This window comes from Oncorhynchus clarkii, unplaced genomic scaffold, assembly GCF_045791955.1.
Source record: "Oncorhynchus clarkii lewisi isolate Uvic-CL-2024 unplaced genomic scaffold, UVic_Ocla_1.0 unplaced_contig_10532_pilon_pilon, whole genome shotgun sequence".
Lineage (NCBI taxonomy): Eukaryota > Metazoa > Chordata > Actinopteri > Salmoniformes > Salmonidae > Oncorhynchus > Oncorhynchus clarkii.
In genome coordinates this window covers 508286-524265 of record NW_027261121.1, presented here as the reverse complement: position 1 = coordinate 524265, position 15980 = coordinate 508286, and the positions used below count along the sequence as shown (strand labels likewise).

General features: G+C 41.7%; 1 protein-coding gene across 1 annotated transcript; it reads right to left on the bottom strand.

Moving 5' to 3' along the window:
• Positions 1-5256: 5256 nt before the first annotated feature.
• LOC139404954 (gasdermin-E-like) lies at positions 5257-12522 on the bottom strand. Its single transcript, XM_071147503.1, has 6 exons — positions 12406-12522; positions 11866-11991; positions 11028-11155; positions 8703-8874; positions 8522-8595; positions 5257-5666 (listed from the first exon to the last, which is right to left on the bottom strand). The coding sequence occupies exons 1-6, from the start codon at positions 12518-12520 to the stop codon at positions 5385-5387; spliced, it is 897 nt and encodes a 298-aa protein (XP_071003604.1). The 5' UTR covers positions 12521-12522; the 3' UTR covers positions 5257-5384.
• Positions 12523-15980: the final 3458 nt, after the last annotated feature.

Below are 15980 nucleotides of genomic sequence, written 5' to 3'. Positions count from 1 at the left end.
GCTTTCAGAGAGGTAACAAGACCAATGAAAGAAGGCAGTGTTTCCTTTGGCTTTTTCCCTTCAATGGAGCCCTATGGACCTGTCAAAAGTAGTGCACTATATAGGGAATAGGCTTGGAATAGTAGAATACACAAGGTGCAATTTCGAAATGTGGTTTTGCATCAGCAGTCTTCTTATTTCAGTCACTGACAGTCACTTACCCATGTCAGCAAACATGTTTTAGATTAGTCAATTAGTCTAGCCAGCTATCTAAACTTGTAGTAATCATGGTCTCAATTACCGACCAGTGGGCCATCATTGATTTAGCATGGGCAACCGAGAAAATCAAATTGGTACAATTTCAGGCCAAGTGGCAAACATTAATGCAGACACTAGGGATGTGTGAGCATCCGGGTCTGGGTAGATGAGATGTAGTCATTGTTTGTGGGCATCTGTAATTTGTTGTTCGTATATATATGTTTCCTATCTGGAGTGGAATAAAAAATAATAATAATAATATGAAAACAAATAAATATATACATAGTACCAGTCAAAAGTTTGGACACACCTACTAATTCCAGGTTTTTTCTATATTTGTACATTGTAGAATAATAGTTAAGACATCAAAACTATGAAATAACACATCTAGTATCATGTAGTAATCAAAAAGGTGTTCAAGAAATCTAAATATATGTTATATTGGGGGCACTGCCCTGGGGCATTGGGATATTTTTTTAGACCAGAGGAAAGAGTGCCTCCTACTGGCCCTCCAAAACCACTTCCAGCACTATCTGGTCTCCCATCCAGGGACTGACCAGGACAGGAGTCCTGCTAGCTAGCACACAGTGTCCCCCTGCCTGCTGTGTACCGGAGTCCTGCTAGCTAGCACACAGTGTCCCCCTGCCTGCTGTGTGCCGGAGTACACAGCGGGCAGGAGGCTGGGGCATCACTGTGTTCTAGCTAGCTTGCGACACCATGAGCTAGTTAGCTTGCTAGTTATCTAATTAGCTAGCACACGGTGTCACCCCGTCACCCCAGGCCTTCCGCTTGCTGTGTACCGGAGTCCTCCACGGACTAGCTAGTTAGCACACAGTGTCCTTCGCTCATGCCTGCCAAACACCTGCCCTCGCCATCATTAAACTTGTTATGGCAAGGAGTTCCCTAAAGGGAACACCCCCTCCCATTCAGTTGAATTTTTTATTTATTTAAAAATAGTTAACTTTCACACATTAACAAGTCCAATACAGCAAATGAAAGATAAACATCTTGTTAATCTACCCATCGTGTCCGATTTTTAAAATATTTTACAGCGAAAACACAACATATATTTATGTTAGATGACCACCAAATTCAAAAACACACACAGCCATTTTTCCCAGTCACAAAAGCAGAAATATAGATAAAATGAATAACTAACCTATGATTATCTCCATCAGATGACACTCATAGGACATCATGTTATACATGTATTGTGTGTTTTGTTCGATAATGTGCATATATATATATATATATATATATATATATATACACACATATGTAAAAAAAATCTCAGTTTACATTGGCGCGTTACGTGCAGTAATGTTTTGATTCCAAAACATCCGGTGATTTTGCGGAAATACTCAATATAAACATTGATAAAAGATGCTAGTGTTATTCACAGAATTAAAGATAAACGTATCCTCTATGCAACCGCTGTGTCAGATTTTTTTTAAACTTTAAGGAAAAAGAATAATCTGAGAACAGCGCTCAGAACCCAAAGAAATAGCCGCCATTTTGCCGTCAACAGAAGCTACAAAAAACACTATAAATATTCACTTACCTTTGAATATCTTCATCAGAAGGCAGTTCCAGGAATCCCAGTTCGACAATAAATGACTGATTTGTTCCATAAAGCCCACCATTTATCCACTTGTTGTTAGCTTGTTCAGACCAGCATTCAATCCTCAACAAGCACAAGCAATTCCTCCAGACAAACTCAAAAAGTTCCGTTACAGGTCGTAGAAACAAGTCAAATGATGTATGCAATCCATATTTAGGATGTTTTAAACATGAATCAGCAATAAGATTCCAACCGGAGAATTTCATTATCTGAAGAAACGCATTGGAAAGCAAGAACACTCTCTCGTGACCGAGCGCAATGAGACCGAGGCTTTCTGCCAGACCACTCAGTAAAAGAGCTATTATGAGCCCCTCCTTTATAGTAGAATCATACAACCAGAATCTAAAGACGGTGACATCTTGTGGAAGCCCTAGGAAGTGCATGCTCATCCATATCTAAGATGGACATCAAATGGCACTGTTTTCAAAATTGAGTTCTCACTTCCTGTTTGGATTTCTTCTCAGGTTTTTGTCTGCCATATGAGTTATGTTATACTCACAGACATAATTCAAACAGTTTTAGAAACTTCCGAGTGTTTTCAATCCAAATCCACCAGTAATAATAATATGCATATATTTCCATCTGGGAAAGAGTAGGAGGCGGTTTACTCTGGGCACACCTTTCATCCAAAAGTGAAAATGCTGCCCCCTAGCCTCAACAGGTTTTAACAGGAAAAACAGTGCCTGACAGGCGTGAGCGATTAGTCGTGTAATGTACTTTAGTCAAAATACTTGGTTGTGCTATAGTTTTTTTTTAAATAGAGGTATAAGACCAGTAAATGTCGTAATGCATCTGAATACAGCTGTATGAGTAACCTGGAGAAATCCAGTCTGTCTGTGCTAACATTACACTCCTTGCCACTGTTCGTCATGTCTAGCACAATGAGGAGTGGTAAGGAGTGGAATGTTGGCACAAACAGACTGGATTTCTCCAGAATACATTATTATCAGCCAAGAAAAATAATATATTTGAATCATCTTTGGCATACGAGAAAAGCACGTTAAGGGCCAAGTGGCAAACAATCATGCACGCACTAGGGATGGTGGTGTGAGCATGCAGGTCTGGGCAGATGAGATGTAGTCATTATCTGTGTGTGCCTGTTAGTAGTTGTTCGTATGTATACATTTTCTATCTTGAGTGCAATAAAAAATATATATAATATGAAAACAAATAAATATACAGTACCAGTCAAAAGTTTGGACACACCTACTCATTAAAGGGTTTTAATAAGTTGTACTATTTTCTACATTGTAGAATAATAGTGAAGACATCAAAACTATGAAATAACACATATGGAATTATGTAGTAACCAAAAAAGTGTTAAACAAATCAAAATGTATTGTATATTTGAGATTCTTCAAATAGCCACCCTTTGCCTTGATGACAGCTTTGCACACTCTTGGCATTCTCTCAACCAGTGCCATGAGGTAATCACCTGGAATGCATTTCAATTAACAGGTGTGCCTTAAAATTTGTGGAATTTCCTTCCTTCTTAATGCGTTTGAGCCAATCATTTGTGTTGTGACAAGGTGGGGGGTATACAGAAGATAGCCCTATTTGGTAAACGACCAAGTCCATATATATAAATATCAGCACCTCCCCTCCTTGTCCTCTCTTATCCAGCAGACCCAGTTTATCAGCACCTCCCCTCCTTGTCCTCTCTTATCCACCAGACCCAGTTTATCAGCACCTCCCCTCCTTGTCCTCTCTTATCCACCAGAACCAGTTTATCAGCACCTCCCCTCCTTGTCCTCTCTTACCCAGCAGACCCAGTTTATCAGCACCTCCCCTCCTTGTCCTCTCTTACCCACCAGACCCAGTTTATCAGCACCTCCCCTCCTTGTCCTCTCTTATCCACCAGACCCAGTTTATCAGCACCTCCCCTCCTTGTCCTCTCTTACCCAGCAGACCCAGTTTATCAGCACCTCCCCTCCTTGTCCTCTCTTACCCACCAGACCCAGTTTATCAGCACCTCCCCTCCTTGTCCTCTCTTATCCACCAGACCCAGTTTATCAGCACCTCCCCTCCTTGTCCTCTCTTATCCACCAGACCCAGTTTATCAGCACCTCCCCTCCTTGTCCTCTCTTATCCACCAGACCCAGTTTATCAGCACCTCCCCTCCTTGTCCTCACTTACCCACCAGACCCAGTTTATCTGCACCTCCCCTCCTTGTCCTCTCTTACCCACCAGACCCAGATTATCAGCACCTCCCCTCCTTGTCCTCTCTTACCCACCAGACCCAGTTTATCAGCACCTACCCTCCTTGTCCTCTCTTATCCACCAGAACCAGTTTATCAGCACCTCCCCTCCTTGTCCTCTCTTACCCACCAGAACCAGTTTATCAGCACCTCCCCTCCTTGTCCTCTCTTATCCACCAGACCCAGTTTATCAGCACCTCCCCTCCTTGTCCTCTCTTACCCACCAGACCCAGTTTATCAGCACCTCCCCTCCTTGTCCTCTCTTACCCACCAGAACCAGATTATCAGCACCTCCCCTCCTTGTCCTCTCTTACCCAGCAGACACAGTTTATCAGCACCTCTGTCTTTCCCCCATCCCTTCTTCTCAAACACATCTATTGTACACCCCTCTATACACCTACTTCCTCATCCATTCTCCTTCATTCACACACAACATATAGCGTAGTCCTCCACACACCCATTCTCTCCCACCCTCCTACACATATTCATATTCACCCTCCTTCACTCTCCCATTCATATGCACAGACACATACCCACACATACACCCACTCATACCCCCTCTCTCTCTCTCTCTCACACACACACACACACACACACACACACACACACACACACATCGCATAGGTGATGACAAAATGTCTATGTTGTTCAAACACTGTGAATCAGACATCACAGGAATGGACCATTATACTGACTCCACATATTCAGCATCTTTATCTATCTTTGAGTATAGAATTATTATTAAAAATAAGAACAACTTCATCACCCTGGTTTTCTTGACATCAAGAATACCAGGGTGCTGGACTTCCTCTTATACTTTTTGAACCTGGTAGCACAGTAATGTGAGAAAGTTTACACTTTCAAATGAGTCTACAACAATAACAGACTTGTTTTTGGGACATGATTCTGGTGAACAGTATTTTGAACAGGATTCTGTTTCTGTTGTCATACGGGTCACTTGACAATGTGTAGGATCCCCACCTCCCTCCCTCCCTCCCTCCCTCCCTCCCTCACTCCTCCCTCCCTCCCTCCCTCCCTCCCTCCCTCCCTCCCTCCCTCCCTCCCTCTAATGTCCCACTTTATGTTGTATTATGTAATGGGGATCCTAATAAACTAACCCCCCCTCCCCCCTCCCTCTGTAATGTCCCACTTTATGTTGTATTATCTAATGACTAGAAGAATGGAGGTCGGGACGTCTGATATCGTTTGTTGAACTTTACTGAAAACATTACAAGGATACATTCACTGTTGTTCACTAGTTCTGTAGCTCAACTAGTGCAGGAGTAAGACATGGAATGGAATACTGAGTGTATCAGTTCAAACAGGATTTACAAGTTGCATGGTCTCTCTCTCTCTCTCTCTCCCTCTCTCTCTCTCCCTCCTTGCACTAAAGAGGCCAGGCCTTTCACAGTGATACTCATGACTAGAGGAAGGTATCCAGGCTGGTCCTTCATCTCTGTCCTCAGTGTGTCCTCCTCTCTCTTCAGTGTAACTTTAGAGTGACCAAAGAGACTCTCTGTCCTCTGATACAGCTCCTCCTCAGTCAGAACAGCCAGACCTGCATCTCTCAGAGAGAGGGTCTCCCCACTCCCTGCTACCACATGCTGCACCTGGAGGACAAGCAGCACAGGAATTAATGTGGCATCTGCATCCCTAGAATTTGCAACAATGAAAAACACTTTAAAATGACAAATAGTTAGACATTATACATGTTTTAATTGATATTGAACTGTTTATCAATGTGAAACATAATGAAAGTCCTTTATACTGCAAAACTTGATTTGTATGCATTGTTTCAAATACTTAGAAGCAAATAGGCTTGTCCCAGTATTGATGAGTAGAGTTATTTTGGAGATTTAGAGATATATTATTTTGAATGCTATAAAATAAACTAATGTATTTAATATCATTAGTGTTACAGCCTTGTAGATCACTCATTACAAAGATATACAAGGACCTTAAGCATTCTTTCCAGTGGCAAACTGTTATCAGGAGAGGGGTCTATATTAAATCAAATGATTGGCTAATCAGACCCTTTTAGTATGTCATACATGTTATGATTCCAGTGATAATTTGGTGTGTTTAAATAAAACGTGTAATTGGTGTAACTCAATTTAAATGAAGGGAAATTACACTGAGCAAAATGATTCATCAAATCTCTTTAGTAAATGATTAAGTAAATTACTTTTAAAGGTTAAATTACTTCAGATTTGAGATCGGTGGCCTCCATTTAAGAAACTCCTAAATTACTTATAAACGTGTAATTGATGTGACCTATACTTTGATGCAATACATCATTCAGGGCAGCCCCACCACTATCCGGGAGATGGCGCTGTTCTGCATGTAATTCTGGATTTCATTCAAACACATTTGATTTGTAATTGCTTGAGCTAATAAAGCACACAGTACATGCTCGTTCCCTGTTGTATTGTTATTTTGGTCAATTTGATTTGAGGAAAGGCAGCTCCCTAATGCAGCTGTTTCAGCCTCCCTCAGTGATCTGTTATGGAGAGGCTAGCCTGGGGACTCAGTCAGCTGTAGCCCACTTGGGTGCTGCCATAGAGATTCATTAGTAGTGTCCGCCCATGAAGGATTGATGTCATTTGCCAAAGATAAATAGACATCTTATCTCTGGTAGAAATTTCATAGTTGTTCATCGTCTTCTAGTTAGCTAGCTGAAAAGTCATCATGAATCATGTCAACAATCTCCTAGCAAATTATTTTAAAACTTGTAGAGATAAAACATCTTGGTGCTCATCAACCACTGAACAGGCCTCAGTTAAAATAGAGCAAGTTAGAAAATAATTCAACCTGAGTGGTTTGGATGGAACTTGCGGTGGCTAACAGCTGTTTGAGGTAGCTAGCTAGCTACTACGTGTTGTTGTTAATGATTGATGTCAGAATATAAAAACCCATGGAACTGTATCTATGCAATGGTTGAAGTGAGGCAGAGAGTAGCTTTATAAACATTGTTGCTAAATTCATAACCTGAACATCTTGTTAACAGACAGGCAGAGGCAACTGCACTCAGAATGGTGTTCTGCTGCGTCCCATCACTCTAACAGTGATTAGCAATATTGCAGACCGATGCTGATATTGATTCTGAAGTAAAATAGACTTTACTCTATAAAGTATGCCGGACTACCGTGGTCTTCCTTGCAATAGGAGCCAAAGATATGGGCAGTAGCATATACACTGGTCATAACCCACGGAACCCAATTTAATTTGCAACGCTCGCGCACGTGACGCAAGCGGTGTAGTTAGCCTGTAATCAGCTGACTACACCGCTCACGTGCGCGAGCGTTGCAAAATAAATTTAGAAATCTATATTATTAAATTATTGCAACCACACTGCTCGCGCGCGTCAACGAGCGTCTGCGTTGCCAAAGGTTAAAACAGAAGTCAGTTCTATTTCTGATGCAGATCGCGCTGCAAGTCCTGCCTCTCTCTTCTCCTCATTGGTTTATAGAAGCAGGTACCCACGTGCCATCTCCTCATTGGTTATACCCACGTGGGTGACTGAAAGACGAACGAGGTCAGTGGCGGTAATGCACCTAATTTATGAAAGTTGCCAATCGCAATATAAAGTCAAGAGAAGAAAAGGCCTAGAAGGAGGAGAGACGACTAGAAACGATTCGGTTGACCATTTTATTGAGGATTAATGGTCGGAATAAAGGACCTTGTGCATTTCAGGTAAAATAACAACTCAATGTTTATATCCCAGTACAAATTAGCTAGCAACAGCAAGCTAGCAAAATAGGACAAATTAGCTAGCACGTGCAAGCTAGCTAGCTAAATTGTCATAAATGTTTAATGCTTTTCGACCTGTCCCTAAAATAATGTAATTGGTTCAGAGTTTGTTTTGATATCTTAACCTGCGTGTCATAATCTCGTTTGGTGTGGAGAGACAAAATACATTTATGCACGATGGCGCGCGCAGCCGGTTTGGGTTCCATGCTATGCTATAACGTTTTTTGTGTGTGGCTCAAAACTAATTTCTGGGATTGGTAGTTATTTATGATGGTGCATTCAATGTTTAGTGTAGTAATGTATCGATGCATATTCACTTTTTTCATTGAGTTTGCCCCACCAATATTTTTGTTAGAAATTGCCACTGGTTACCGTCATTGGTGTCAGTACTGCTACTGGTGGTACAATGTTATCATAATGGTAGAAATATTAATTTATTTAACATGGGAAGAAACATTTACATAAACCTAAATACATTTACATAAACCCAAATACATTTACATAAACCCAAATACATTTACATAAACCCAAACACATTTACATAAACCCAAATACATTTACATAACCCCAAATACATTTACATAAACCCAAATACATTTACATAAACCCAAACACATTTACATAAACCCAAACACATTTACATAAACAAAAACCTAGAAAAATGAACTCCAGGTCATACAGGACTGGAGGCTCAATCAAGCAGGTGTGAACTCACCAGGATCTGCAGGGCCTGTAAGACTGGAGGACTGCAGCAGGATCCCAACACAGAGAGACCTTCATCTGTCATTCCTGAAGATATAAATATACACACATAAAACCACAGTACTGAACCTAGTTTCCCAGGAACTGATCAAATAATAACTGGAGAATCCTGTGAAAACTGCTCTCTATCTCACCGTCCATGGCACTGACAATGAGGTGGACGGCACTGAGAAGTGAGGATCTGATCTCGTCCTCTTCCTTCCCAACACATTGGTCTACAAGATCCAGTATGGCCTGGACTGTTTCCCTCTCAGACTCTTCCAGATCACCCAGGTCAGGAGTCTCACCTTCACACATCTGATCCAGCTGTGACGAGAGAGAGAGAGAGAGAGAGAGAGAAATATATTCATTCCTGCCATTAGGTAGGTAGGTAAGTAGGTAGGTGGGTAGGTGGGTAGGTAGTTAGGTAGGGGTGTGTGTGTGTGTGTGTGGCTACTACTATATGACTACTACTATAGTGCTACTACTATAGGGTTACTATAGGACTACAATAGGGCTACTACTATAGGGTTACTACTATAGGGCTACTACTATGGGACTACTACTATAGGGTTACTACTATAGGACTACTACTATAGGGTTACTACTATAGGGCTACTACTATAGGGATACTACTATAGGGATACTACTATAGGAATACTACTATAGGAATACTACTATAGGACTACTACTATAGGGCTACTATAGGACTACTCATATAGCGCTACTACTATAGGGCTACTACTATAGGACTACTACTATAGGGTTACTACTATATTGTTACTACTATAGGGCTACTACTATAGGACTACTACTATACGGCTACTACTATAGGACTACTGCTATAGGACTACTACTATAGGGCTACTACTATAGGGATACTACTACTATAGTGCTACTACTATAGGGTTACTATAGGACTACAATAGGGCTACTACTATAGGGTTACTACAATAGGGCTACTACTATAGGACTACTACTATAGGGTTACTATAGGACTACTACTATAGGGTTACTACTATAGGGCTACTACTATAGGACTACTACTATAGGACTACTATTATAGGACTACTACTATAGGAGTACTAAAGGACTACTACTATAGGGTTACTACTATAAGGTTACTACTATAGGACTACTACTATAGGACGACTACTATAGGCCTACTATAGGGTTACTATAGGGCTACTACTATAGTACTACTACTATAGGACAACTACTATAGGGTTACTATAGGGCTACTATAGGGATACTACTATAGGGCTACTATAGGACTACTATAGGGTTACTACTATAGGACTACTATTATATAGGGCTACTACTATAGGGCTACTACTATAGGGCTACTACAATAGGGCTACTACTATAGGACAATTACTATAGGACTACTACTACAGGACTACTACTCTAGGGCTACTATAGGACTACTACTACAGGACTACTACTATAGGACAACTACTATAGGACTACTACTATAGGACTACTACTATAGGACTACTACTATAGGACAACTACTATAGGACTACTACTATACGCCTGGGAGGGTTATGACCTGGAGGAGAGGTGCTGGGTCCCTGTTAGAGACATTCTGGACCCAGCCTTCATCGCCGACCTCCACCGCTGGCACCCCGGGCAACCAGGTATGCGCCCATGTAGGGCGCCAGGTGTCGCTCCTAGAGGGCGGGCTACTGTCATGCCCTGATTTGTTTCACCTGTCTTTGTGCTCGTCTCCAACCCCCTCCAGGTGTCGCCCATCTTCCCCATTATCCCCTGTGTACTTATACCTGTGTTCTCTGTTTGTCTGTTGCCAGTTCGTCTTGTTTGTCAAGCTGACCAGCGTTTGTCCTGTCAGATCCTGTCTTTTCCCAGCCTCTATTTTTCTTGCCCTCCTGGTTTTTGACCCTTGCTTGTCCTGACCCTGAGCCTGCCTGCCGTCCTGTACCTTTGCCCCTATCTGGATTTCCGACCTCTGCCTGACCTGACCCTGAGCCTGCCTGCCGTCCTGTACCTTTGCCTCTGTTGCTGAAATAAACATTGTTACTTCGACTCGGTCTGCATCTGGGTCTTACCTTATCCTGATAATACTCTTTTTCCTCTAACTTTCGCTTTACTTCATTGAAAAAGGCCTCAATCTTCAGGAATAACAGTAGCCTAGACAATGTCTCCTTTTACTCACTCGCTCTCTCTCTCCCTCTCCTCGGCAGCAGGGGCATTTCAGGTGAGCGGCCGGAATCAGTTTCAGTTGGACATAAGCTATACATTTTATTGAGTTGCAATTGGCTGAAACAGACAACAAGAGAACGGGTCCAGTCAGGTCCATTCGGTAAATCAGTTGTAATTACACATACCCAGAAACCTGTGGCAATTAGACCAGACCCGATCCAGAGCCGAGACAAAAGTCAGAATTTAGGACCCGAACCCACTCGGGTCCCGGGTCGGATTTCGGATCTGTTGGACCCGTGAAGACCTCTACCACTCACCACACTCTCCAGCACACTGACTGCCTCTCTGTTCTCCATGGTTGTCTTGAGGAGCTGGAGCAGAGAGGAGCGTTTGGCCACCGGCAGGACTGACAGCAGCTGGAAATGACCACTCAGTTTCTCCAGTTCTGTCAACACACAAACAACACAGAGACCATAAAAAGTATTTTTATGTGGCAAATCATTTATTTTTATATTCCAAAAGTGTGGAAACATTGTAATTACTCATCAAAGAGAACGATTTAAATATGGAACATTCCATTCAGTAGACTACATTACATGTTGACCAGACGTTCCATTCAGTAGACTACATTCCATGTTGACCAGACGTTCCATTCAGTAGACTACATTACATGTTGACCAGACGTTCCATTCAGTAGACTACATGTTGACCAGACGTTCCATTCAGTAGACTACATTACATGTTGACCAGATGTTCCATTCAGTAGACTACATTACATGTTGACCAGACGTTCCATTCAGTACACTACATTACATGTTGACCAGATGTTCCATTCAGTAGACTATATTACATGTTGACCAGACGTTCCATTCAGTAGACTACATGTTGACCAGACGTTCCATTCAGTAGACTACATGTTGACCAGACTTTCCATTCAGTAGACTACATTACATGTTGACCAGACGTTCCATTCAGTAGACTACATTGCATGTTGACCAGACATTCCATTCAGTAGACTACATTACATGTTGACCAGACGTTCCATTCAGTACACTACATGTTGACCAGACGTTCCATTCAGTAGACTACATGTTGACCAGACGTTCCATTCAGTAGACTACCCTTATAGACATTACCCTCCACTGGCATTATTACCTTCGTTCAGATTTAAGGGGCTGTTGGTATCAAAGTCGCCTCTCAGGTCCATAATTCCATCCTCTTCAATCTCATCCTTTGACCAAACCTTTTCAAAGCCCCCATTGTTGCGGATGAGGCACAGCTCTGTGGACAAGAGCAGACAACAGTCATAACCAGTCACACACAGACAGATACAGTGGCCATACTAAATACAGTGGCTATACTCAATACAGTGGCTGTACTAAATACAGTGGCTGTACTAAATACAGTGGCTATACTAAATACAGTGGCTGTACTAAATACAGTGGCTGTACTAAATACAATGGCTATACTAAATACAGTGGCTATACTAAATACAGTGGCTATACTAAATACAGTGGCTGTACTAAATACAGTGGCTGTACTAAATACAGTGGCTGTCCTAAATACAGTGGCTATACTCAATACAGTGGAATATACTAAATACACTGAGGAACAGAGACGCTGGCTGTGTACTTTACCATGGTACTTAACCATGCAGCTAAACCTGGGACATTGACAAACCATACATTTCCTCACCAAACTGTCCATTGCATTTGACGTAAAGCTCAATCAGACTGTAGGCCATGACAGTATTTGCAGGAATACCCAGTGACACATCACTTTCTGTCTGAGTACTGCCGATCTGCTTCATAGAGGCCTGTGGAGAACATTTTAAATGAGTCAGAGACGTTTGGTGCCCAGACGACCCAGATTCTAACCCAGACAGTCACATATTCTACACCACCACATTTTCAGGAAGTGGTTCTAATGATAAAAACACGATTTGCTGCCTTTTGAGAAGTGTAACTTGCTTTATTTTGGGATTTCACCTAATTTGAACAGTCTCTCATAAAGAGCATAGGTTCAACTTCGTAAAAAATTATGTTTTCCCATCTCAAGAGATATTTGTTTAAATGATTATAGTAAGTGCCTATTAAGTAACAAGGTTGACCATATTAGGGTTGACCATTTTAAATCAGCCATAAATATCCTTGTGACAGGGGTAATGGAAGCCTGTTCGCAGGGAGTGGCAATGGAAAGCAAGCTTCCCCATTTATTTGTTTAAATCTATGGATAACAGGTTTAAAGTGTTACGCTCAACCCACTCAGTTTTCCACCACAAAACACCAGAAAATTAACTAAAGGAGGAGAACCAGTTTTTACCTGCTTTTACACCATGATTTAACTATTAGATGTTGAATATTTCTTTAGAAAACAGTTTCACCATATTAAAACGAGAGTTCACGTAACAGGGTTGACCTTAAAAAGATGGACAGACGTAAATTAATCACAGTAAATAAATACAAATATTCAGAAATGACTTTGTCAAAACAACAAAAGAACTAGGGCTTTTTCAATGATGGTGAAAACGTGGAGAAATGTTGGGATAAGTGGGTTAAACATTTTCCAGAAGTCACAGTCAAAATGCTGAACTGTGGCATTTTAGAAAGTCTTTATTCAAAAGAAAAATTGAAAATACTGAAAATATCAAAGGTACTCTGTGAGTATTACGACTACTGAACAGACATCTGTGAGTATTACGACTACAGAATTGGCACTCCACAGAAGAATAAATCCAACATACACTGAGTGTACAAAACATTAAGAACACCTGCTCTTTCCACGACATATAGACTGACCAGGTGAATCCGGGTGAAAGCTATGATCAATTATTGATGTGACTTGTTAAATCGACTTCAATCAGTGTAGATGAAAGGGAGGAGACAGGACAAGATTGATTTTCAACCCTTGAGGCAACTGAGGCATGAATTGTGTATACAATGCATTCCACTTTTTGTCATGTTACTGCCTTATTCTAAAATTGATGAAATAGTTTTTTCACCTCATCAATCTACAAACATTATTCCAAAATAACAAAGCAAAAATAAGTTTAGACAATTTTTTAGCAAATTGATAAAAAACGGAAATATTACATTTACATTCAGTTGAAGTCGGAAGTTTACATACACCTTAGCCAAATACATTTAAACTCAGTTTTTCACAATTTCTGACATTTAATCCTAGCAAAAATTCCCCGTCTTAGGTCAGTTAGGATCACCACTTTATTTTAAGAATGTGAAATGTCAGAATAATAGTAGAGAGAATTATTTATTTCAGCTTGTATTTCTTTCATCACATTCCCAGTGGGTTAGAAGTTTACATACACTCAATTAGTATTTGGTAGCATTGCCTTTAACATTGCCAAACATTTCAGGCAGACTTGCACAAGCTTTCCACAATAAGTTGGGTGAATTTTGGCCCATTCCTCCTGACAGAGCTGGTGTAACTGAGTCAGGTTTGTAGGCCTCCTTGCTCGCACATGCTTTTTCAGTTCTACCCACAAATTCTCTATAGGATTGAGGTCAGAGCTTTGTGATGGCCACTCCAATACGTTGAGTTTGTTGTCCTTAAGCCATTTTGCCACAACTTTGGAAGTATACTTGTGGTCATTGTCCATTTGGAAGACCCATTTGCAACCAAGCTTTAACTTCCTGACTGATGTCTTGAGATGTTGCTTCAATATATCCACACCATTTTCCTTCCTCATGATGCCAACTATTTTGTGAAGTGCACCAGTCCCTCTTGCAGCAAAGCACCCCCACGGTTGGGATGGTGTTCTTCGGCTTGCAAGCCTCCCCCTTTTTCCTCCAAACATAATGATGGTCATAATGGCCAAACAGTTCTATTTTTGTTTCATCAGACCAGAGGACATTTCTCCAAAAAGTACGATCTTTGTCCCCATGTGCAGCTGCAAACCGTAGTCTGGCATTTTTATGGCGGTTTTGGAGCAGTGGCTTCTTCCTTGCTGAGCGGCCTTTTAGGTTGTGTCAATATAGGACTCGTTTCACTGTGGATATAGATACTTTTGTACCTGTTTCCTCCAGCATCTTCACAAGGTCCTTTGCTGTTGTTCTGGGATCGATCTGCACTTTTCACACCAAAGTATGTTCATCTCTAGGAGACAGAACGCGTCTCCTTCCTGAGTGGTATGTCGGCTGCGTGGTCCCATGGTGTTTATACTTACGTACTATTTTTTGTACAGATGAACGTGGTACCTTCAGGCGTTTTGAAATTGCTCCCAAGGATGAACCAGACTTGTGGAGGTCTACAATTTTTTTCCTGAGGTCTTGGCTGATTTCTTTTGATTTTCCCATGATGTCAAGCAAAGAGGCACTGGGTTTGAAGGTAGGCCTTGAAATACATCCACAGGTACACCTCAAATGTACTCAAATTATGTCAATTAGCCTATCAGAAGCTTCTAAAGCCATGACATCATTTTCTGGAATTTTCCAAGCTGTTTAAAGGCACAGTCAACTTAGTGTATGTAAACTTCTCACCCACTGGAATTGTGATACAGTGAATTATAAGTGAAATAATCTCTGTTAACAATTGTTTGAAAAATGACTTGTGTAATGCACAAAGTAGATGTCCTATCTGACTTGCCAAAACTATAGTTAACAAGAAATTTGTGGAGTGGTTGAAAAACAAGTTTTTTTGTTTTTTTTTTACCCCTTTTTCTCCCCAATTTCGTGGTGTCCAATTGTTGTAGTAGCTACTATCTTGTCTCATCGCTACAACTCCCGTACAGGCTCGGGAGAGACGAAGGTTGAAAGTCATGCGTCCTCCGATACACAACCCAACCAAGCCGCACTGCTTCTTAACACAGCGCGCATCCAACCCGGAAGCCAGCCGCACCAATGTGTCGGAGGAAACACCGTGCACCTGGCCACCTTGGTTAGCGCGCACTGCGCCCGGCCAGCCACAGGAGTCGCTGGTGCGCGATGAGACAAGGACACCCCTACCGACCAAGCCCTCCCTAACCCGGACGACACTAGGACCTCCCGGTCGCGGCCGGTTACGACAGAGCCTGAGCGCGAACCCAGGGACTCTGATGGCACAGCTGGCGCTGCAGTACAGCGCCCTTAACCACTGCGCCACCCGGGAGGCCTGAAAAACAAGTTTTAATGACTCCAACCTAAGTGTATGTTCTTCCGACTTCAACTGTAAGTATTCAGACCCTTTACTCAGTACTTTGTGGAAGCACCTTTGGCAGCGATTACAGCCTTCAGTCTTCTTGGGTATGATGCTACAAGCTTGGCAGACCTGTATTT